At 32.9% G+C, this 25,215-nt stretch overlaps 2 protein-coding genes across 2 annotated transcripts; one reads left to right on the plus strand and one right to left on the minus strand.

Annotated features, from left to right (window-relative positions):
• Nucleotides 1–2,148: 2,148 nt before the first annotated feature.
• On the plus strand, nt 2,149–2,994 carry LOC133295579 (copper transporter 5-like). The gene has a single exon (XM_061494419.1). It carries the CDS (start codon nt 2,333–2,335, stop codon nt 2,774–2,776), a length of 444 nt encoding a protein of 147 aa, XP_061350403.1. The 5' UTR covers nt 2,149–2,332; the 3' UTR covers nt 2,777–2,994.
• A 167-nt stretch (nt 2,995–3,161) lies between these two features.
• LOC133295574 (probable serine/threonine-protein kinase PBL12) lies at nt 3,162–20,217 on the minus strand. The gene is made up of 14 exons (XM_061494415.1): nt 19,738–20,217; nt 19,417–19,552; nt 18,877–19,013; nt 18,606–18,729; nt 17,988–18,288; nt 9,753–9,876; nt 8,205–8,236; nt 7,941–8,110; nt 7,587–7,681; nt 6,415–6,516; nt 6,267–6,323; nt 5,647–5,790; nt 4,634–4,704; nt 3,162–3,728 (listed from the first exon to the last, which is right to left on the minus strand). Exons 1-14 carry the CDS (start codon nt 20,116–20,118, stop codon nt 3,623–3,625), a joined length of 1,980 nt encoding a protein of 659 aa, XP_061350399.1. The 5' UTR covers nt 20,119–20,217; the 3' UTR covers nt 3,162–3,622.
• Between the last annotated feature and the right edge of the window lie 4,998 nt (nt 20,218–25,215).

The following is a 25,215-nucleotide window of genomic DNA, read 5'->3' on the forward strand; positions in this document are numbered from 1 at the left end:
TGGAATGGTATGCGACGTCGTTTTTCCAAAGCCAACCTCAAAGGTGTGAATATTGTATACATGACACACCATACAATGTGCATTCTGAGTATGTCCAATAAGTTTAACAAAGAGAACTTAACTGAGGGATTGATACGACTAATATTGGTGGGTTATTAGAGACCACGAGGACACATTTTGTGTTGTGAGGGACTAATATGCTAGTATCCAAATTTCTTATGAACGAATTTGAAAGTTTATTCAACACATTTAATTTTTTTTCTAAGAAAATACATGTAATTTATAAATTTTAATTTTATTCACTTTTTTGTAATATAAATTGAGTAAATATTAATAATGTGAAACTCTATACAGTTAAGGTAAAATAAAGAAAGTGAAAGTAAGTAAAGTATTTCACTTGTAGTAAAGAAAAAGAGAGAGAAGAAAAGAGTATATTACCATCATAAACTTTGACCTTTTATTATATTACTCTTATGTAATAGGAGATATATTATCTCATGTTGTAGATATAATCATGTAGTAAATCTCATTATTTATTAAAAAAAAAGAAGTACAGAAATCGATTAGTGTGTAGGAAGTTATATTATCTCATGTAACATAGGAGTAATATAACCCATAAATTAATTGATATCTTGAACTCAAAATTTTCATATTTAACATCTAATCTATGATTATTCCACTATTCAGTCGTTATACCTTCAAATGACTTCAATTACCATTAACTAACAACAAGAGTTATGACATGACACAATTATAACCTTCTAATTGTATGAGGTCTGCAATCTCCATTAAACATTAAAATGTTTATCTTATGTGTACTTTAATGTTTATAATATAAATAAAGGATTTATCGTTTCCTTTTTCACATTAGATAAAGTTATATTCTACAACTCTAAAATTATATCATTTTGAGAGTTGAAAGAATTAACGAAAGGTGTTTTGGTAAAATATTTTTTTTTTGTTGGAGTTACCCAACCCTAATTATCTCTTTGAGACGAGTTGGTTCCCTCCGGTATCCCCACGAGCTTCGACTCTTTGAGCCGGCTATGAGACTAATCCGGAGTGCGGGGGAACAGTGATAGCTAAAGGTTCAGCTCCCTCCCCAAGAATGCATTCAGCGAGAATCGAACACATATCCAATCCCACTAACTCAGCGCCAAGTTACCAACTGAGCTGCACCCATTGGGTTTTGGTAAAATATTTTTTCCATTAAGTAAATAAGATTTTGAAATAATTATATCTAATATATAATAATAAAAATGTTGAAAAGATATTTATAACAATTTATTTATTTTATTAATTAAAAATTATTTATTTATTTAATTACTGTCATACTATCTATTAATATAAATATATATTAATTAATATTAATGAATGTGTAGATGGCTTAAATAATATCATACTACAAAAATTGTAACTAATAAAGTTAATATTAAAATAAAAAAGATTCGAATAAGTATTATTTTACATTTTAATTATCAGACTACAAAAATTGTAACTAATAAAGTTAATATTAAAATAAAAAAATTCGAATAAAGTATTATTTTACATTTTAATTATTAAATTAATTTATTGAATTATTATGATATATATATATATATATATATATATATATAAGAGAAGATTATATTTACAAATTCTTACAAATTATATTATGTCTGACCGATTATACACTAGTATATAACCGATCATATTTAGTGCAATTTGTAAACGAATTCTTCTTTATATGTATATATATAATTACTTTAGATTTTATTTATTCATCTATTTTGTAAGAATTAAAGATATAGGTGATCTGCAAATAAAAGATTAAATATTTTTGTTCCAGATACATGATTTTTGAAAATAATATGAGAACGTTAATTTCTCAAAAATATTACAATAAAGTTATTTGATAAGTGCAAATTTTTTTAAAATTATTTAATTAAATTTACTGAATCTGTATTTAATTGATTATGAAATATTACAGAAAATATAAGATTATTTTTATAAAATATATTGTTCTCTTTCTTACATTCACTTTTTTCATATCATTAACAAGGGATAGACACGTAGCAATCTCAAGTCTATTTTCGTAATTGCGGTTTTTTTTTCTTTCGCCGAAAGCCAAAATACCAACATTAATAATCACAACTCACAACGTACCGAATCATAATGACAACGGATAATTACAAAAAGATACAGGTAGCGTACAACGTAGAAAGGAAGGAATAGGTTGTTGGAATTGGAAGACAAAAAATCAGGAACTTTCCGATTCATCGTACTGACTTTTGGAACACAAAAATATAAGTCCCTTGAAATTTCGAGGAAAATCTCAATCTCAAGAGCGAAGATGATGCACATGACCTTTTATTGGGGAAAAAAAGTGACCCTTCTAATCGATTCCTGGAAGACCGATTCATGGACGAGTTTTGCACTGAGTTTACTCGCGTGCCTCGTGGTTTCCGCTTTCTACCAGTATCTGGAGAATCGCCGGATTCGCCTGAAGCTCATCGCCGGCGAGAAGAGGCCCTCTGCGGTGGCGCCGGAGATCCAAACCCCTCTTCTGCGATGGAATGTCGCCGGAGATAAGGCCAGGTTAGGGATGAAATTCGCCGAAGCGATTCTGTTCGGGGTGAACTCGGCGATTGGGTATTTGTTGATGTTGGCCATCATGTCCTTCAACGGAGGGGTCTTTGTGGCCATCGTGGTGGGTCTCACACTTGGTTACTTCTTCTTCAGGACTGAAGGCGAAGATGCCGCGCTTTTCCTTGACAATTCTTGTGCATGTGCTTGAGTGTTTGATCTGAGAAAAAAGTTAACTGTTTTTGCATTGCAATTCATTTCCTGTGATAATATAGTGAATGGGCTTGTTCTCTTCTTCTTTTTCACCTTTCTGTTGTTTATGTAATTTTGTGTTGATAAATATCTATGTATTGTTGTAGTTGTTATCCTAGAATACTATGAAAAGTTAACTTTTGTATTTGTGGTTATAATTTCACCTAGTTTTAAAGATCCTCTTCTCTGTTGAGGGAGGCTTGCTTCAACTTCAGGAGAACTTCATCAAATCTAAATAGCCTTCGGTCCGCTTATTACAAGTTATAGTAGGAATCAAGGGTGCAAAAGGGGCAAAAAAAGAATAAAGGAAAACGTACTGAACATATGTATTTTACAGTCAATTACCTTTATTGCCGGAGGTGTGATACAAATACCCAGCAAATCTGGAAAAGTTGTTTAGCAATTTGTAACAATCTGAAAGTGCACCTAGCCTATAAAACTAGGAAAATTAAGAAAACTTTCTATTACCGAAATTAGCAAAAAAATACAAGGGTAAAGATGAATCACGGGGAGAGACGTTGAGCCTTTTCGGCAAAATTAAAAGCACTTTCTGCAGTCACAGGTAGTCTTCAATTTGAGAATAACAGCTTCCAAAGACAAATTCCAGATGAACTGGTACATCCTCTGATTGTTTGAGAAGGATCCTCGTCAGTACAAGATTCAGTGTGAATGATTCACCTAACTGATGCAGCAAAGCAACATATAACCTGGAATTATGGCTGCCAGCAGATCCTCTGTTGTCTATTAAGCAGCATCTCAGTAAATTAGAATGAAAAATGTCAAAATATAGTACGAAGGATATTCACTATCGCTGATCTTCAGTTTTTAACAGAACTAGTTCACTTTCTTGCTGTAGGTTCTTGTACTTAAAATTGTTAGGTAGCCATCTGTTTAATCTCTCAGGCCAGAACCTGGCAAAAAAAAAAGGTAGCAAATTTGGTTATTTGTGTTAAATTAAATGTGCTAAAATAAGCAAGAACAAAGAAGCAATTATATCAAAAGAAGGTAAAATTGAACAAATGATAAACTTCAATTTTTTTTAGATGGAAAAAGGAAACAATGACCTCATAGATTAATAATTTTCAAGTTATCATTTAAATTAAAGTCTATGGTGCACGGGCACCCACACAATTTGGGTGCACTGGTTCAACACATAACACGGGCTGTTGGATAAGAAATGTGTAAATGAATGGGTATGCATTAAGTTGCAAGTCACACAGCCACTAATTTCTGCTCCCACCGCACCTTCATTTTCGTCCTTTGTTATGCAGTGATGAAGATTGATTCTGAATGAAAGGTGATGAAGAGGTGACGGTAGCACCAAATAGGTTGTGTGAATGGCCACCCGAGGATACAAACCTCCTCATAATCCATAGCTATCCATTTAGAGAATAGCAATCCAACAGTCTAGGTTATGAGTTGCACTGGGGCACCAAATGTGGGTGCACCATAGACTTGCATATAAAGTTCTCAAACTATAAGATGACAAGTAACCTAATTATAGTTTTTCTATGTGATAGTACAACATCCACCAGATTGGCTGAGTAACCTGAAGAAGATGAGGAGGTTGGGAGAATAGGCAGAGAACAAGAGTGGCTGAGTAAGTGTTAAGATACAAGTTTTGCCAGGCAAAGTGCACAAAAAGGCAAGGCGGTAAAGCTAACACAATTAGATTGGCCACGAGAGTGCACAAGTTAAACTCAATAGGTGATGAGGATATTACAATTAGACTGGCCTAGAAAGTCAAAAGAACAAGGTAGAGATGATCAAATTCATTGGAGTCTGTCAAAGAAGAAAGAATAGAATCAGGACTCACTTTTCCAGTCTTTCACAAACTGCCCGACGAACAGAAGAATTGAGGCCATATGCAATTGAGTTGAAGAGGCCCTGCAATAAGTAGACAAAGTAATGAACCTTAGCAAGATGCCGTAATAGTACTTTTCCCGATGTTGCACTTGATGTTCACTCTTCACATGACATCGAATGTGTACTAAGGGATGCCAATTACATAAACTGGAAAAGCATAGAAGATTCCAGCAAAATGGAAAGTGATGAACTTACATAGTATTGATGAACCAAGTTAAAAAATGTTTCAGAGTGCCAGTGCAAATGGGGAAGTTTCCATAGTATTGATGAACTTACAATCATGCTATAATTGAGGTGAGGATGACCACAAAAAAAATCTTAAATTGCCATGTTGTCCTCTAAATCAATTGTGACTTTGGCATCATCTACTTGTGTTTAAATTGTAAAAATTAACCTCCTAATTTTCATATATTACCCCAAAGAAAAATCATCAACCAATTAGAGCATGCTGTTTAAAATGGAATTATATCACACTACAAAACCTTGAAAAGCATTTAACTTATTGCACTGATACTGGTTAGGTAACCAAACATTGGGAAATACCTCTTATAAGCGAGTAAAATCAGAATTGCATTCTTGCTAATATATGTAATGCAGTGTAAAGCACATGATGCTCAAATAAATTATTATATTTTTATTCAAATATGTTGAAATAACAAGTATGAACAAGTTGTACCCAGATTTTCACACCCAATAAAGTTGAATGTGTAAAATTATCAAATCTCAAATATTTTAGATGTATCCGGGTTTCGAATTAGATAATGCATTTTGATCTGTTATTACCACCATATTAAGCCTCATTATTGGAGAAAGTAAAATGCTCATAACTGGGAGCAAGGAGATGGGTAGAACTGACATAAGATTATAAGTGAGGATTTATCAATGAATGACAACCATGCTGGGTTTCCAGACATTCAGTGACTGGAAAATAAAGCTGAAAATAGTATGGATACTCGTTGATACCATAAGAGCAGCCGTTCCAACATCAAGAAGTGAGAGCCAGAAGATCTTATGGCTGGGTTCAAAAAAATCATGAATACGGTTAATAGTGCCAAAAGCCCATGATCCTATTAGAATTAGGGGATAGTATCCCCAGCGATTCAGAGCCTGCAATGTAAAACAGAAAATACTAAAGTATTGTTCAATGGGAATGTAGATGCAACAGATAATTATAGTTTCATCTTAAGCAATTGGTTTAAGCATGGATATAAATTTACTCATGAAAATCCCAACAAAAAAAGTAAGTGGTAAACATTAAAAATCACATAATAGAGTGCTAGTTTTAATTTTTATCAATGACAAAAAAAGTAAGGGATAAACATTAGAAATCACATAATGGAAATATCTAATCTATCTACAGCATTTGAACAAAAAATAGAATACAACTAATAAGCCACATGACCGAACTTAAAATATAAAATACACACAAACGATGACTAGATGAGAGTAGCTAGGTACAACTAAAAGCTTTTCTCGTGGGTTTTTTTTTTTTTGAGGGAAGAGGGAGGGGGGAGGGGTATTCCTAATCTGTGTGTACGGATCTTTATATTTCAAATCTTGTAAACAATAAAAGTATAAAATACCCTCATGTTGTCTCTTGCATCTGAGACATGAGCTTGGCCTGACATACCAACCGCCATCTGAAATTTGCCAAGAAACAAGAAATAAGGTCTCAAAAAGTGCCTAATTCATTCTCTGTTTGAAAAAGAAAAAGCAAAACTAGATACATACACGGGTTGCATTATTCAGCATGCGTATGACTTGCAAGTATGTAAACCCATTATATAAAATAGCTCCCCAGAGTGGCATGTAAAATGTTACAAAATGAACCGCCTGCATAGAAAAAGGAACCTTCTTTCAGAGGACAGGAAAAAAGAAGAAAAATTAGCAGACCTAGACTATCCTGATGACAAAATACATATATAAACACAATAGATATGCAATCCAAACTTGCAGAAAATTGGGAGGTGTCCGTTGTTAATCTGCTTTCTTTCTAATATTCATTACTGTTGAGATATATAAAACCATTAATGTAGCCTCACCCAAAAGCTTAAGCTTTTGGGTTGAATTGGTTCTTTACAATTACCATCACAAGCTTCTTTTGGATAATGCCATAATGAGGAGCATCCTAGTCCCTTAACAAAAATGTGGATATAATGCTGTATAGAATTTTTAACTGTCTGTAAACATTTCTTGCATGGATTTTTCTCAGCTGTTAACTTTAGCTGCTTTTCATATTAATAAGTACATATTTGATTTTGAAGAATAAAGAATTGCAACATGGAATATATTCTTCTCATAGGAAACCAAGTCCTTAAATTCATTTCCAATCCATTTGCATTTATAGGATGTCAAATTATACAGATATAAAAAAAAAAGGAGTTGACACTAAAACATGTAATTCGGATATCTACACCATTATAGGAAGGGGATTCCCCCCTTGGAGTCTTTGTTACTTTTCCTGAAAAGACTAATATTTTATTTTTACTATAACCTAAAAGGGGGGACAAATCATCATTACAAATTAATCACAAATTGCCACAACTTGACCCCTCCTACAGTTATGGAAGAAAACTTCCATGCCTTAAAAAAGTCAATTTCAAGTCAATTTACATTAATGTTTAGATTGAAAAGGGGAGAAAACTTCCCTGCATTACAGGTGCCTCTTTTAGTGAATTAAAAACCCATTGTATACTATACGAAAATAAAGAACCACTGCGCATAAAACCCCATCTTGTGAGGGTAGGTACGAGGGAGAGCTTTATCTTTATATTTTTTACAAAGAGGTTGTTTCCTGGATTCGAACCTATTGCAAACCATATGTAAAACAAAAGAAACAAGGGGAGAAATTTTTTTTACAGAAATTTTCAGGAATATATAAAGACAATACTACTACTGCTTACCTTCCCTGTGCGACCTGTTTGAGTCCAACACCATGCACCAGGATGTCTATGGTCATTACCAAAGGAGCGCATAACTGTCATAACTAGGGAGGTACCTATCAAAAGTAAAAACTACATCAAATGAGCTCTCCACAATGCAAGTTGCTAATGGAACAGTTGAGATTAAGACTGAAGTTGGAAATCCAACTATTGGTACAAAACTGAAGCCATTCCATCGGCATTAATTTGCTCTAAAAATTCATTTTCAATTTAAAAGTCATGGGATTAGGAAGTTACAAGACGTGAAGATCATTGCAAAGTAGGCCATTTCTCAAAGCTAAAATATTAAATGCTGATTCATCTATAAATGCATACCCCAGACATACAAGTGAAACATGGCCTCCAAATCTTCAACATCTGTTTTGTGTTTTACAACAGTACGGTGCAGGGTAAAAGCAATTGTTGTAGTCCACAGGAAAGATGCCACACAAAAGAAATGTGTGCTATAGCCCTGAGCATAACAAAAGAAACCTTTGGATGGGTCCCTGTATCAAAATGAGACTTATATCAATCACATGATGAACAACTTCAGTTGATACATACATTTGAAGAAGATTGCCCTTGATCTAGCAGGTATACCCTACAATTCTGAAGAAACTGCAAAGCATATCCTGCAATCGGCAAAAACGTCATAAAAGAGCATTATGGCTCAGAAGAAGAAAACAAGGGAAAACCAATACAAAGGAACAGATATGTATGGTTCCTGAAATGACAAAGGACCTACATCTCAATTGTAAAACAGCATTACAAATAAAAATTAAAGTGGCTAAAGGAAAAAAAACAAGAAAGATAACAAAAGTTATTTACTAACAATTTTCCATCAACAAAATGTAGTTTTTACAATTGTTATGGAAGTCTTTAGGGTTGGAAAAAATGAGCCAACCCGTAAAAATGACCCGGGTTGGGTTGGCAAAAATGAGCTGCCAACCCAACCCGAGCCAACTCAAAAAAAAAGAGCCAACCCGCGGGTCAAACGAGCCAGCTCGAGGGTTGAGTTTTTTTTTGTTTTTAATAAAAATAAAAAATATAATATACAAAAATGGACAAAACTCACACATGTTATCATCGTCTTTCTTACTTCTCTAAACCTAAGTCCCTAATCTTTTCACATCCCTGCCATTTTTATATTGTTAGGCTGTGCTGGTTCTATTTGGTTCAAATATCTTACCCACTTGGTAGCAAGTGGTTCTGATTGTTTCTTGATGTTGGTACAAATTTGTTGTGAAGAAAATTCGAAACTAGAATATTTTGCTTTTATTTCTCATTTTGTAACCCTTTGTTTAAGCTGATGGAAGCCACATAGCTCATGCATTAATACTACAGGTTCATTCAAATAGGCTGAAAACGAGTCAACCCGTGAGCCAATTTTCGAGCCAACTCACGAGCTATTTTTTCAAGCCAACCCACGAGCCATATTTTTGAGCCAACCCTAACCCGGCTCGAGTAGGGTTGAGTTGGATTTTCTGGCTCGTTTTTTTTTTCGAGCCAACCCTAACCCAACTCGTTTTTTTCGGATTGCATGCGGGTAGAGCCGGGTTGGGCCAGGTCGAACCATTTTGCTAACCCTAGAAGTCAATAACCATCTGGTAATAACTAACATATATATTGCACGGAGAAGCTTCCCGTAATTACTAGTTCACACGGCATATATTTACACTCCTAATTATTATTTTTTGGTGAATGGAAGTTAGGCTAAAGTGAAGGCAAAACAGTCTCACTCTGAGATTCAATCCCAGGATCAAGCAGTCCTCAAATGAACTTGGTTGAACTTAAGCTAAGATTCTTGAGCATTAGACTCCCAATTTTTTAGTGCACATTAGAATAAGAAGTTAAATATGTTTAAACCTATCTTCGGCATAGTGAATACCAAACTGAAAAAAGCTCAAAATAGTTGTTTTATGGTCATTGGTTCGAAAACCAAATCTAGTGATTACGTCAATGAGAAGTATCAACTATATGCTAAGTACATTAGATATAAAAAAAACAACAACAACAAAGTGTTTTAGCGAAGAGTTAAATTGAGGAAACAAGAATTCGAAGCAATGTAAACAAAATACAGAGAGGATAAGCAGGGTTTTAGATCTGATGAAGAAAGCATGGAAAAAAAAGAAAGAATAGGAAGCATACGGAGAGGGCGAGGTAGAAAACGAGCTTGAAGGAGAACTTGCGGAGCTCCTTGAAGAGAAGGTAGCAGAGTACAATGAAGCTGGACCCAGCCAACGACAGGCTCGACGCTCCGACGTTCACTGCCGTAAGAATCCCGCGATCGTGCGCCGTTAGAGCGCCTGTGACTGCAACGGAGGTCGCCATTACACAGAACTAGTTCGCGATCGCCGATCACCTTGTTGATTCTTAGTTCGAACTCACGGAAGATCGGGAAGGGAAAAACAAAGGCGAAACTGGAACCGTTTTTTTTTTTTCTTTCAAATTTTTTGTTTTTTTGTAAAATAAGAATATCAAGTATGATGTAGTGTTCATGAACCATCTAATCTCAAAATCGAAAAAATTAAATAATTTAAGGGCAATGCTTTTCTCATGTTACATGAGATAGTATTATCTACATAATTGGGTTGTTCCCACGGTTAAAAAAAAGGAAAAAGAAAAAAAATGTTGGCTCGGATTGCGATGTGTCTCTGACATGAGATAAATTTTTTTATGTAACTTGAGAAAAACATTTCTCATAGTTTAATTAGTTGGATTTCTTTTTGGATAAAATGATGGGAATTGAATATATAACATAAGACATATCCAAATCTCTTATAATTAAACCGATCATAGTAGCTTAATTAGATGGATTCTTATATAGGTTTTATATTATAGGAATGCACAATACATTTTATGCACAAACAAAAAAAGTGTGGAACCCATGAATTTTTATTTCTCAATCCTTGTTTCACATTTTTTTTGTTTGTGGAGGAAATGCATCGTGCATTCTTGTAACATAACCAATATAAAACCCAGAACTAATTTAATTCAAGGATTTTTGTATATAGTTTTGAGAACTAATTTAACTCAAAGATAATTCAACACATGTATATAGGGTGTGCATGACAACCATTTTATTCTTTGGCACTGTTTTCGAAAAGAAATAATTTTTTTCTATTTATGTGCCTTGAAACAGTTTCTGAGAAAAAGATGTGTTTGATAACATGTTCTATTTTTATTCCGAGAATGAGAATTGTGTTTGATAACACAACCAATAATATAATAAAAAATAATTCCTATTAAATAAATATAAAAAGTTTTCGAATCATCATTTTCCTTTCTAAATGGTGGTGACGGCGGCAGTGGTGGTGGTGACGACAGTGACTACCGCAGCTGTGGTGGTAATGGTGGAGATGGTGATGGCGGCGTGGTGGTGATGGTGACGGCAATGGCTGCGGTGATGGTGGTGGTAATAGTGGTGGCAGCGGCAGTGGTGACAGCAGTAGTTGCGACGATGGTGGTGGTGGTGGTGATGGCGGTGGTGATGGTAATGATGGCGATGATGGTGGCGGTGGTAGTGATAGCGATGGTGGTGGTGGTGACAGCAGTGGTTGTGACGATGATGGTGGTGGTGGTGATAGTGGCGGTGGTGGTGATAGTGGCGACAATAGTGGCAGTGGCATGGTGGTGGTGGTGGTGATGATGGCAGTGGCGATGATGGTGGCATAGTGGTGGTGGCGATGGTAGTGATAGCGATGGTGGTGGTGGTGGTGACAGCAGTGGTTGTGACGATGATGGTGGTGGTGGTGGTAGTGGCGGAAATAGTGGCAGTGGCGGCAATAGTGGCAGTGGCATGGTAGTGGTGGTGGTGGTGATGGCAGTGGCTGCGATGGCGGTGGTGACGGTGACGGTGGCAGTGGTGATGGTGGCAGTGGTGCGGTGATGGCGGCAGTGGTTGCGGCGGCGGTGGTGATGATGACGACAATGACTGTGACGATGATGGTGGAGGTTGGTGGCGGTGGTGGCGGTGAGGTGGTGATGGTGATGGCGGTGACGGCAGTGGCTACAATGATGGTAGTCGTGGTTGGTGACAATGGCGGTGATGGTGGCGGTGACAGTGCCTGCGATAATGGTTATGGTGATTGGTGGGGGTGGTGGTGACGATGATGGTGGCGGTAGTGGTGACAGTGGCATGATGGTAGTGATGGGTGGAGGCCGTGGTGATGATGGTGACGACAGCAATGGTGGTACGACGACAGCGACGATGATGGTGGCAGTAGTCGTGTCGGGATGATGGTAGTGGTGGTGATGATGATAGAGGTGGAGAGAGATAAATGTTTCTTATTTTTTGCCTGCGAATAAAAAAGTAACATTTTTTTGATTCTTTTTCTATTTCCCAGCACAAAAATTAAATTGGTTTATCCCGAGAAAAAAAAACCGATTTTATCAAACGAATTTTCTATCCATTTATGTTCCTGAGAACAAAAATTAAAAAAAAAAAATTGATTCCAGGGAGGTTGTCATGCACACCCATATACGTTGATTTGGTTGTTATTTTTTTTGTTAGTTTCTTACCTTCTCACTTATCCATAAACCATAATACTCTTAATTTTTCTCTCATTCTAATTTTGTGGAGGAGAGAAAAGATAGAAAAAAATCATTAAATATCTATCAAAATATAATAATTTCATCTAATAGGACCCAAATTTTTATTTTTTAAAATGATAAATATTTTTCCTTTAAATTTATCTACTAAAAAAACAAAACCGAACAAATTTAATCCAATTTAAATTAAGCTAGAACATATTTAAATTTATAATAAGACTAATTTCATAATAAACTTGTAAGAACTAATGAAATTAGATCAAATAATTTTTCTCATTGAAATGCATCAAAATTAATTTGTAAACACCTTTAATAATAAAATTCTCGTTCGTGATTAGTTGCTATTAGGGATTGTTTTGTAGAAAGAAAAATTTTAGAATCTTGGAAAAATGGGATTGAGAATGTTACTTTCCCCACATTTGGTATAAGAAATAGTAAATTTTTTCCATAAAAAGTCGAATTCCCGGGAGTCATGTTTATGAAAAAAAATTCATCTTAAAATACCATCAAATGGGTGGTATTTTGAGAATCCCATGGGATAAGAATATTTGATAATTTTTTTGGACATAATTAACCTCAATGAAAACACAACAACGAAGGATCTCCATTTTGAATTCTTCTTCATTGTTAACCTGATTCTTTTCTTCTTCTTTTTGGTAAGTTGAAAGGCAACAACTAGTATCCGATTTGGCCATTGGAGCTGTATAAGCCCACAAAATCTTTAGAAAAATTAGAACTTGGCAAAAAAGGCTGACTGCAAATCGATTTTAGCTTTCTGGGTAGGAACAACTTTTGTGAGATGGTTGAGTATCGAAGACTGCTACTGCTATTGTTCATCAACACCTGCATTCTTTGTTGGATGTCCGATGGTGTCACTACCCTACTTCACTTGATTTTATTTGTTTTTCATTCATTTGCTCTGAACAGTTCTAGAAAACTGTTTCCAATATTGTTTGATTTGATATATTATAAGGGCTTGGTGTTTGTCATTTTAAATGACATAAGTTATGTCATTTTAGGAGAGAGAAAGACACAGAAAATGAAAATCATGGAAGAGAGAAAGTGAGTGGTTTTTTTAATTTAAAATTTAAATAAAAAATTATTATGTGTCTATCTCTCTCTTAAAATGACATAACTTTATGTGATTTAAAACGACAAACACTTTTCCCATATTATAAACCTCCTAACTTTTTTCTTTTCCATTCTGAAACAATGAGATGTTTCCCAACTAATCTATTAAGTGGCTCACATCAATTCTACTACTCTGACTGTTACTGTTTATTCAGATTGCTAGCTCTCTTAGTGAGGTGCCCTATTATTGCTTTGCATGACAATGAAAACGACAACGTTTTATTTGCTCTTTCTCTCACACAGTCTCAGGTTGAAGATGGGCGCTATTTTGTAAAATTAATATTTTACAATCAACCAAATATAGCATCAAAAAAATTAACCCAACATTCCTGAGAATATTTTGACCTACCAAATAACTTTTTGATAACATCCCTTTGTACCAAAGTCATGTGGATGCAATACTAAGTGGGTAAAACTTAAGAGATGTGAATTCCTTTGTGTGTGTTCTCTTACAAATGTCATATAAGAGATGTGAATCCCTTGTGCGTTTTCTCTTGAAAGTGTTATTTGAACACTTCGGTGATGGCTGATGGTCCTGAGGAATTGTTTGATTGAGATCGTTATACATTACATTGATATATATAGGGGTAGGATCAACTTACACGGTGTAAGAATAATAAATCTTACACCAAATCTTAACCATTGATTTCCGTGCATCTAACGGTTGAGATTTATTGGGAATTAAAAATTAATTAATGAGTGAGACCTACTAAATCTTAACTGTTAGATGCAAAAAATCAACGGTTAAGATTTGGTGTAAGACTTATTATTCTTACACCGGTGTAAGATGATCCTGCCCCATATATATATATATATATATATCTGTGTGTGTGTGTGTGTGTGTTATGTTATATCTGCTTACTGTTTTTGCATCTGAAGTGAACTTAGGGGTGGAGGGATCCTCCAAGGTCTTCTAGTTTACTGAGATTGTTATCGCATCCCATGTGGAGACCATATTTCATGTACTAAGACTGATGATATTGGTGTATCTCGTGGCAAGAGGTCAGGATATAGATTATTGCCTGACATGAGACATATGATTGTCATTTTGATATATATGACATGATGATATTTTGTGGAGAGCATAAAGAGTGTCTATGCCATTTAGGATAAATCTAGGAACATTTATTAGAGGAACATGTATAGGTTTATGCAACTTATGTATTTGTATTTCTTTTATCAAATGATCTAAATAATTATGTTTATGTATTATTTTGAGATATGACATGTATGAGAAAGCCTAGGCAATGGATTGTTACGCCATATTAATCATGTATGAGAATTTATAATTTGTCAAGCAGGTGGTATTAAGTTTGGGAAGCATCCCTAACCATTATGATACAACCAAGTGCTATCAATTTTTATTTTGACAACTAGGGTCGACTTAGAACATCCATATCTCCTTTGTTCCTTAATAAAACGAGGTATATTATATACCATTTTAAAGCCCAAGAGTATATTTTTTTGTCTCTAAGTTTCAGAATTTTCTGGTAGCAAAACGTTCCCAATTTGGGTAGAACCGAAGCTTCCAGAAAAAGCTAAAATGACTGAAGAGTTGTTCTGCTAGCAAGGGATGAGAACGTCTCATGTTTACTGAACGAGAAGGTCTTATGTTATAGGACGAGAATGTCCCAAGTACCGGGAACAACCCATGTATGGGGGAACGAACCATGTATAAGGGAACGACCCATGTATATGCGGGAACGACAAATGGGAACGTCACATGTATGAGTACAAATTACACTTAGCACAATAAAACGCGTATAACTTGAGATATAGGATTCCAAATTGAATGAGATTTGGACTTTTGTGAAGCTAATACATAGGGATATAACACTATGAAATCTTAGAGTCATTGGTTAAGTGGATTAATCCTAGTTTAATGCTGAAGTCGCTGCCCTGTTTTCAGAAGTTCAGTTTGAAATAGTTGGCTTGCGACATGCGTAACTTGAGTTGCACATATACAATTGAGGCTTATAACATGTCATTGGAAAGGTCAAGATGTCTAGTTTTACATAGTAAAAGATGAGTATTAATAGTAAACTCATGTAGTACCAGTTTTAAGTATGGTGAGGGATGTTCAATACCAAAAAATGACAATAGAGTTCGTGCCCTTGGATTCTTTTTCAATGGAAGGACTTATGCGCTCTATATTGCTATTAATTGATGTTTAAGGGTACGAGACCCTAAGGGAGGTAGCTAATTTCTCCCATCATGAGTGGATGTCCAAACATAAATAACCATAAATTATAATTTGAGAAGAGGTTAAGTCCTGTAAGTGTAAAAGGAATAATTTAAAATAGTTATTACCTTGAATAAAAATGAGATGAGTAATGTTTATTACCATCTGTAATCAGAAAAAAATTAGTTCACTTATTTACCTAACGGGGTGTTTGGTTAAGGAGAAAATTTTTGAATATTAGGGAAATGTGATTGATAGAAAAATGGTTGGAAAGTGAGTTTGGTAGGAAAATGTAAAAAATGTTATTTGGGTGGAAAAAAAATTTACCGAAAAAATTGAGTTAAAAGAGATAACATTGTCATCATTTTTATCACATTTTTCTCACTTGCCCAGCTATATATATAATACCATGTTCAAGTTGGTAAATTTCCATGGTGCATTTTGTGCCTTTTTGCACTTGATTCTCAATTGCTAGGCAAAAGAGATTGATAGGCAAATTTTTAGAAACCCTCAACCAAACATAAACAACATCAATTCCCAAACTCAAATAGATAGACATCTCTACCAAAAACTCAACCAAACACTACCTAAGAGTATATGTGATATTTACAAGAGTAGCTTCCTATTTACTAGTAATTATGCTGCTTTTAATACTTATATTAATAATAACAAACCCGTCATGAACGAGATGTTATATGAGTCTCAGACACTTATGCATAGAAATATTAATCCTATCAAAGATATACCATTTTTAAAATAAAAAAAAAAATTCATGTAAAAAAGGTAAAACGAATACGTGTTAGAATATGTTTTTATTTTTATTTTATTATCTTTGAAAAAAGTAATATAAGAATGGCGTAAGTATTTGTGTGTGTGTGATCCATATTAAATGCACCCATTTCTTTTTGTATGAATGTTTTCCTTCTTTTAATTGGCATGAATTTTCTTGATGTGCATGCATGTTTAACGAACAAGAATAGAAAATACGATGCCATCAGAAAATTTAAGTTCGAGAGCGATACGAAGCTTAGCAATAATTAACAACACTTATATATTATAAATGATATTGGCTTAGTGCTTGTCCATTGCAGTTGTTTTGCGACATTATTGGATTCCAGTTAAGCAATATAAGGAATCATACATAAAATACAAAAGTAACGCACGCACAAGCATTTTCTCCCCTCAAGAACTTTGTTGAGATATTCTTTGATACCATAGTTGTCGTGCAAAAATGAATTGTTCACAGCCTGCAGTTACTTTCCAACGAATTGAATTACGCCAATTTGTTATTTATTTTTATTCTTTTATGCACAAAGGCCAATATATATTTAACTAAACCTTTGTTACTAAATCACAAATTATATTGAAGGGTCAATGACTGATATTTTTTATGTCAAGAAAATTTCATGCGGACGTATTAAAAAAATTAATGAGGGCAATTGAGAAACATATGATATAACCTTAAAGAGATAAGAGCTAGGGTTCTATTAATCTCCTGTTGCTGCAGAAAAGTTATTTGCAGTTGACCCATTCTTTTCAGAATACTATCTTGAGAAGTATGTGACTGTTGTACGGATCAATGTCTTTTGCAGTGGCTGAAAAGATATATTTCCGTAAGAGTTATATCTATGTATTTACATTATAACCGTCAAACTTCATCGCTTGCATACCATGTAGTGTATAGTTTCTTTTCTTACGCTAGTAAACTATGACTCAAATTTTAGTTAGTAAGATATATAAATCGGTTAACGGAATAATAATTTATTAACCAAATTGTATATCTTGTTAATTAATAATTTTGTATAAATTTGATAGATATTTTTTGGTCTGTAAATAACAGAATTGTGAGTAGATTCTCTGTCCTCATTGTATAACGCTTGATAATGAAAGCTGTAAAATTACTTGACCAAGCCCTTTCAACCATGATAAAGATGACTGTTCATGAATATTACTAACTCAATCTAAATTTTGTAAACTATTTTGATTACAATTTACAAGTATTGATTTGACCTAATGAAAAATAAAAAATTCACTTTCACTAAACTATAATTTGAAATCCAAAGTCATGTTCAAATACAACTCAATAATAATTTTAATAAATGCACTTTGTCTATTTTAAATAATGTTTCACACTAATTCAAACAAGGTATATATATATAAGTAGTAACACCAGAACAAACACTCTCTTCAAGTGCTTGTGCATTGTTGTGTACAACATCATCAAACCTTAGAAACCCCAATTAACACTTCTGACAACTTGGGTTCCGATGTGGTAGTAGTAGTAGTAGTACTTATTCCACCTGAAACATCATTCTTGCTGCAGCTCTACATTTCTGGCCACAGATATATATATATATATAATTGTGAAGATCAAGCGGTCCCATTCAAAATGATATATATATAAGAAACACATGACTTTTGTTTTTGTCCCTTCTGGTATCTGCTATATTTTATCTTTGTCTTCATTTTCACTTACGGCAACATAAACAAATGGTCCAATGAAAACATCGTCAAAGTCCTGAAGTGGTTCCAAAATCTTCATCACATCACTCATAGCCGGCCTTGGATTTGGGTGGTGACTCAAGCATTTAAAAGCCAACATAGCAACCTTCATGGCTCCTTTCATAGGAAATTGCCCTTCCAATCTACGGTCTATGATACTATGCAGCTTTCTTTGATCTCTCAACAAAGGCCTTGCCCATTCCACCAAGCTCTTCCCTCTATTTAACTGGAAGGACTTATCCACTACCCGTTTTCCTGTCAGCAATTCCAACAGAACCACTCCATAGCTATACACATCACTCTTGGTTGTGAGGTGACCTATAATATGGCCATGACTTAGTTAGCTTCAAGTATCCCAGTGATTAAAGTGAAGCTGTAACTTGAAGAAAAAGAATATTATTGGGTTCTCAAGACTAGTTTCTAGTAATACAAAAAACTAGTAAAAATTGAAGCAATTCCATTGAAAGGCCCAAGTTCTTTTGAAGGAAGGGATATGCAAACTGTAATACTATAAGTTCTTATTGAGGATTGTAACATACTCTTGGAATGGAATAGTGTGACCCTGAAGCCCTTTTTACATTTTAGGTGCCATCATACTAGAAACTTGGTTAGCATATATAAATGGTAGTTTATACCTGTCATGATGTACTCAGGAGCAGCATAGCCTTGTGTTCCCATTATGCGTGTTGTTACATGCGTGTCTTCCCCTTCAGGGGCATCCTTAGCTAGACCGAAATCTGAGAGTTTAGCTGTGAAATCCTAGATTTGGAGAGAGATAAAAAAAAAAAAAAGAATCCAAGTTATGGCCACTAGGAAGATGATATAGGAGATTATGCAATATGATTCTTCAGCAGATGTAGAGATATATATGTGAAGAGAATAGAGAGGGCATAGAAGAGAACTTACAGAATCTAGTAAGATGTTTGAAGCTTTGAAATCCCTGTATATTACAGGCTTATCTGCTTCGTGAAGGAAGGCTAAGCCCTTAGCCGCTCCCAATGCAATTTTCATTCTGGTTGACCATGGCATGGCAGCAGAGTATTCTGCTTGTATTAGAACAAAAAGAAGCATATGGTAAGAAGTTAATTTCCAAATTCTTGTGTTAGTATGAGGGATTCTAATTAGTCAATATAATCCACAACTATCATGCAATTTTTCATCAGAGTCCAAAGAAAACAAATAATATTTGAAACAATTAGGTGTTCTTTATAGTATATAATAGAAGATCCAAATCATTGATCATCATATATCTCGATCTTGTAATCAGGTTTGTCTTTGAGGGAGTTACTGACTTACTGCTTATATAATCAGAAATACAGAAATAAATGACCTTGGTTCTCTATGTAACCCAAAAGATTGTGACTTTCTACTCAATTTCATTCCTGTCTTTTTTGGGGAAAGAGTGATGAGAAAAGTAGATGATTAGAAGAAAGAAAAGCAACATACTTTTGAAAAGTTGATTCTCCAAGCTGCCTCTTGCCATGTATTCATAAACCAAAAGCCTGTGTTCAGCCTCATAACAGTACCCAATTAACTTAACAAGATGTGGATGCCTTAGCTGTCCAAGAAATATAATCTCTGCCTAGAAAAGAAAATATGTCCAAAGAATAACAGTTTTCAGATATTGGTGTTCCATTAGATATTCATTCACAATTGTAGTATTTTGACAAGGAAATCTGTAATCTTATATTGATTTGTGACTAACAAAGAAATGGGGGTGAACAAGCTATTCTTAATAAGTTAAAAAGGGCACTTCAGAAAGCTAACCAGCCACTCCCTATGACCTTGCAAGCCATCCAAGTCCAATCGTTTCACAGCCACAGTCTGAGCCTTCAAACCAGGCCTAAGTGTGTCATCAAAAAAACCCTTGTAAACAGGTCCAAACCCACCTTCACCAAGCATATTACTCCATGAGAAATTATGTGTTGCTTCTCTTAGCTCCTCAAGGGTGAATGTATGAAGTTTTGAGCCAGCAAGGGAAATTGAAAGATCTTCCATGGCCTGAGTTGAGCTTGAATTGCTTACATCCGATAGGCATAGCCTCTGAAAAGAACCTTGTTTTAAAACCTGTTTCTCTGATTCCTCCTTAACCTTGTAACAACTTAAGATCAAGGTAACAGACTTCCATGTAATCTTTTTAGGAGTCATCTAAAATTGGTATATATGTGTAATGTCTCTTTTTTTTTTTTCACAAGCTACCTTTTGCTTTTGAATCTAAAAAATGAGAAAGACGACATAAGAATTGGAATGATTGATGCTGCAGGGAAAAAAATATGTGAAAGCTAAGAAAATTTATAGTACATACTTTCACCTACTACCTTGGAATAGAACTTGTAGGGAGATTCCTTGACTTCTAGACCTTAAATGTGGATGCTAGAGTTATACGATATGAATGAATGATTTTTATTTTATTTGTAGTTACTTTTTAATATTGTGATTATACATAATTATTTTCATATATATCTTGATCAATTAATTAAAGGCCAAGAAACTTGCCAACCTGTTGACTTCAATGTTACACTAATTAAACCCCCTCTACAAATATGTATGTATCTACATCTTGCATCCCTTGCCGTCCACATATTTTTGTGTTTAGCAGTTGATGTACATTCACCAACAAGGTTGAGGAATGAAGGGATCTAACATAATTCCATTAGTGCTAAACCAACAATTCCATTATCAAATCTGTTGTGGCCACACATCAAAGGTTTTCTTTTAATTATTTAACGGGTTATATTGCATACATCTGTCTTATTATAACAATAAGAAAAAAAAGTGCTTTGTGTATTGTCAAGTATTTTAGGGTCTAATTGATATTTTCCCAATGTTAGGTAGGTAAAGCTCCTCTGGATTATTGTTGTTAGGATGTCAAAATCATATATTAGCAAACCGACAATGGGACTATTCTTTTAAATTCTTAAATGTGATCATCAAGGGCAGCTTCTAGAATCTAGAACTTAAAAACAACGATGTTCAGAGTGGGATTGCACTTACACAATTATTATTTACTTTTTGACTAATGAATTTGTGTTCCTAGGATCGTAACAACGTCTGCGTCAATACATTAAGGTTTTACTCTTCACGAGGGTTTAGATATCAAGAAAAACATTTTAAATGACTTAAAATTATCTCATTTTAATGAAATTACGTAGTTTTGGTATTTTTTATATTTTCTCTCTTCTGTTTTCTTTTTATTTTTAATTTTATAAATAAAAAAATATTTGTACAATTAATATAAATAAGTTATCTGCATTTACTTCCAAAACGATATTATTTTGAGATTGAAAGATGAGAAAATTATAGTTATAAAGACTATAATAACCCTGAAATAAATTAAAATTACAAAAACACTATGATTTCAGCTCCAAAATGATGTCGTATTAGGCTTACTGCAGTAACTGCAGAAAAAGAGAACTTTTTTATAAATTAGAAAAAATGACAAAACACATCAAAACAACGTAGTTTCATTCAAAATAATACAAAATTGTGTTATTTAAAATAACAAACACTATGTACCAAAAAAAAAAAAAAAAAAAAAAAATAACAAACACTAAATCCATAGATATATTAAATCTATTCAAGAAAACAAGTTAAAAAAAGAGAGATGAAGCTGGGAAGGTCAAGAAAAAGGGTGAACCAATCAATCTAACCCACAACCACTTCTATCGTTCGTGGAAAATATTGCAGAGTTCCAATTGTGCTGCCATTTCATGTTTCAAAGTGATTAATGACTAAAATTCTACAAAATGGTTTCAAACTAAGGAAAAAAGAGGCTTAATACATTTTTTTTTTTTCACATATAAGATTAAGAGGGAAACTACTATGAGGTCAGGGGGTATGTTACATGTTTTTTTTTTTTTTTTTTGTATAACTGTTACATGTTTCTTTGGTTGTGATAAACAATTTTAGTCAACAAGTTTTGTATTTTATTTTATTTTATTTTTTGGTGAAAAATCGTGGCCTAGGCCCAAATCTTCATCCCCGTCTGATAATAGCTCATAAGCTTCTAGTGGCATATTTTCCATACTCTAATATTGTAACTTGTTAGCATGACTTTTTATATCATTTGGAAAGATGCATTAGATTTAATAAAATAGTCAGCGCCAATTGCTCTAGTATAAGACGAGATATTCAACAACTGATCACGCCATTAGCATGATATTTAATGATTCACTGTTTATCCTTCTCCTCTCTCTCTCTCTCTCTCTCTCATGTAAGGGATGTGACTAATTAAGTTTACACCAGAGAGGCAACTATACACCATTAAATCTTATATGATCGGTTGATTAAAACATTCTGATTGGTAGTTTCTATTAAGTTATCTATTCAGTTTTCACTATTATATATATATAAATTGATATGTAATTTTATTTGAGGAAGGATTCGTTTACAAATATTTACAAATTACACTAGGTATTCTCGGAGAGAATATAGTGTTCTCCCGGGAGTACATAATGTAGTTTGTAAACAAAAAAATTGTAAATATAACCCTTCCTATTTTATTAAATGATCATGTAATTTATAAATAATATTTTTTTGATAATTAAAATAATTGAATACTTAATGTTTCTAATTACTTCCCTTAGAACACTCCTTAATAGCACCTTATCTATCTATAATTCATATTCTATATATATTAGTATAGTCTTTGGAAATAGTTTAAAGTTTACACGTCTCAAATTGAACTAGTCTCAATTCACAAAATGATGAAGCAATTGGAATATGTCTAAAAAAAAAAGTAATTCTCTTTCCTACAATATCAATTTCTGCACAATTCAATTTTTATTTTTTATAAATAAATGAATTCCACACATAATTATGTTTACCGTAAAAGAAAATTATTCTCCTCCATCATCATATTAATAAATCGCTTCGTAAAATTAATTGACAAACATGCATGACAATGTCAACTATATAAACCAATGATGACACTGTATTATTAAATTTACTATTAAATATAACATTTAAAAAACTTAAATACACAACTTCTTATGAAATCATGATTTTCTTACAATTTTTCTTAATAGAATCAGAACCCTCAAAACAATTTGTTTTTATAATAAAATAGTAAAGTAAAATATAGTTAAAAAATCACCCACCATATTTACCAAAAAAAAATAAAAAAATCACCCACCACAGGATAAATTTCACGAAATTTTTTAATATGTTTCAGGATCACCGTAATTCTTCCACTCAAAAATTAACATCTATATTTATTTATTTTTTCTGTCTCGTTTCTCCTCCATTTTTTCTGTCTTTCTCTTTCCTCGTTCCCCTCCAATTAAAGTAACTTCTCTCGAACTTCACCTGGTACGTTCATTTACGTCCAAGGATATCCGTGTCGTTGGAATTATATATCTCAGTAATATATAAATTTCATAGGACCCACATATCAGCCCAATCTGGTATTTCCATGTTGTTTAACTTTATCCACATTTAAATTTCCAATAACAATGTTATATATTCTTAATTTTTTTTTTATAGCGAAATATTAATTATAACTTATTAAATTTCATAAATAATTAAAATGCATAATATATTTCCTTCGGGTGCATTACGTTCTTCAAAGAACACAATTTAAAATGGATAAACTTTGACTAATATATTTAGATGGCCTAAGCCTAAGCGCATCTATAATTTTAAGAATACAATATTTAAAACTTCAGAAAAAAGATATCAAAATATAATATCAAGTTAAAAAATTTATTACTAGAACAATAAAAAAACCGTATAAAATTTTCATCTTATAAAAACACTCACATATCATAATGAAATATTTTAAAATATAATTTTTAGTCTATTTACACTATATACATATATGTAAATATTATATTTTGTATATAAATTTAAGTCAAAAGGTTACACTAACAAACAAAATAAGATTGACTTATCTAATTATTAAATTTCAAATAAACAACTTTATTATACTTTAAAAAAGGTATATGTATGTTTAAATTAATTTATTTTACACCTAAAAAAATTTCTTGACAGAAAAGCTCTTTTTGAAGTATTTTAACTATATATTTTTAATTTAAAATATGTTAATTGAAACACATATAAGATAATTTATCTCATATTCTTCATATTATACGAGTTATTTTATTTGTATCGGATGCTTTTAAGTTTATACTTTAAAAAAATATTAAGTTGGATTTAATTATTATTAAATTTTATTAATAACCATTTTTCGTAGAAACATTAATTAGGAACATTCAATGTCTCCTTAAAAAGTCTTATTACACAAGGAATTTAATATTAAATATTTTTGGTAATCTCAATTAGGGAAGGTTATATTACAATTTATTTTCGTTTACAACCTCTTATAATCATATCTTAACTGTTGATTTCTGTCAATCAACAATTGTTATTTATTGCTAATTAATAATTAATTAATAAATTTAATTTGCGAAAATCTTAATTGTTGATTGACAGAAATGAACGGTTAAGATATGGTTGTAAGAAGTTATAAACGAAAATAAATTATAAATATAACATTCCCTGTCTCAAATAATAAAAGTTTTATTTTGTGTAATACTTTATAATTTTGTTTCAGCATTGCGTTAACAAATCTCTTTATTACTTGATGGCGTAACAAGATTAAAAAAAAAGTAGGATTAATATGTAATTCAAGTTGAAAGCACTAGCAAAGCAGTAACAACAAATGGAATCTGAATAAAAGTCCAAGAAAAGATCAACGCCTTCTTCAAAAGAACTAATAAAAAAGGCATCAAATCAAAATTGATTGATTAAAACACTAGTGCACTACCCAAGCAATAATAACTAATAAGAAAAATGAAATCAGCATAAAATTGATTGATAAAAATAATTTGCATGACGACATTTTCAATTTATGTTTAATGGAAAATTGATTGATGAAAAGAACACAAACAGTTAAAAATTATGTTTAACAAAATCAGTTTATATTTCTATTTCAGATAATAGGTTAGTATCCAGAAACAAAAATTTATCCGAACACTTTATTTATTAAATACACATTTAGAAATTTAAAATTTGGAACAAAAGAATCTATCTTTTTAATTATTAACGATACACATTGTAAAATAAATGTTATCAAGCATTTTTTTTGCCATAAATTTTTTTCTAAACCTAGAAATAAAAAATATTATTTTTCATTATAACTCCGAAGACTTAGGGTGTGTTTGGTTGGAGGATTGTGATGGAAAAAAAATTTATTTATTGCAATTTAATTAAATAATTACGCATTTATTGCAGTTTTGGAAATAA

This window comes from Gastrolobium bilobum, unplaced genomic scaffold (assembly GCF_033153095.1).
Source record: "Gastrolobium bilobum isolate Gb01-03AN ecotype WA unplaced genomic scaffold, APGP_CSIRO_Gbil_v1 utg21897, whole genome shotgun sequence".
Taxonomy (NCBI): Eukaryota; Viridiplantae; Streptophyta; class Magnoliopsida; order Fabales; family Fabaceae; genus Gastrolobium; species Gastrolobium bilobum.

What these genes read in the sequence shown, in the direction of transcription:
- LOC133295579 (XM_061494419.1), top strand. Translation starts at nt 2,333, where the DNA reads ATGATGCACATGACCTTTTATTGGGGAAAAAAAGTGACCCTTCTAATC.
- LOC133295574 (XM_061494415.1), bottom strand. Translation starts at nt 20,118, where the DNA reads ATGACTCCTAAAAAGATTACATGGAAGTCTGTTACCTTGATCTTAAGT. An exon ending in TCCTGAGTACATCATGACAG is followed by an intron (nt 18,289 to 18,605) that starts GTATAAACTACC and finishes GCCATATTATAG; the next exon opens with GTCACCTCACAACCAAGAGT. An exon ending in AAACAGGTCGCACAGGGAAG is followed by an intron (nt 6,517 to 7,586) that starts GTAAGCAGTAGT and finishes TTTTCTATGCAG; the next exon opens with GCGGTTCATTTTGTAACATT.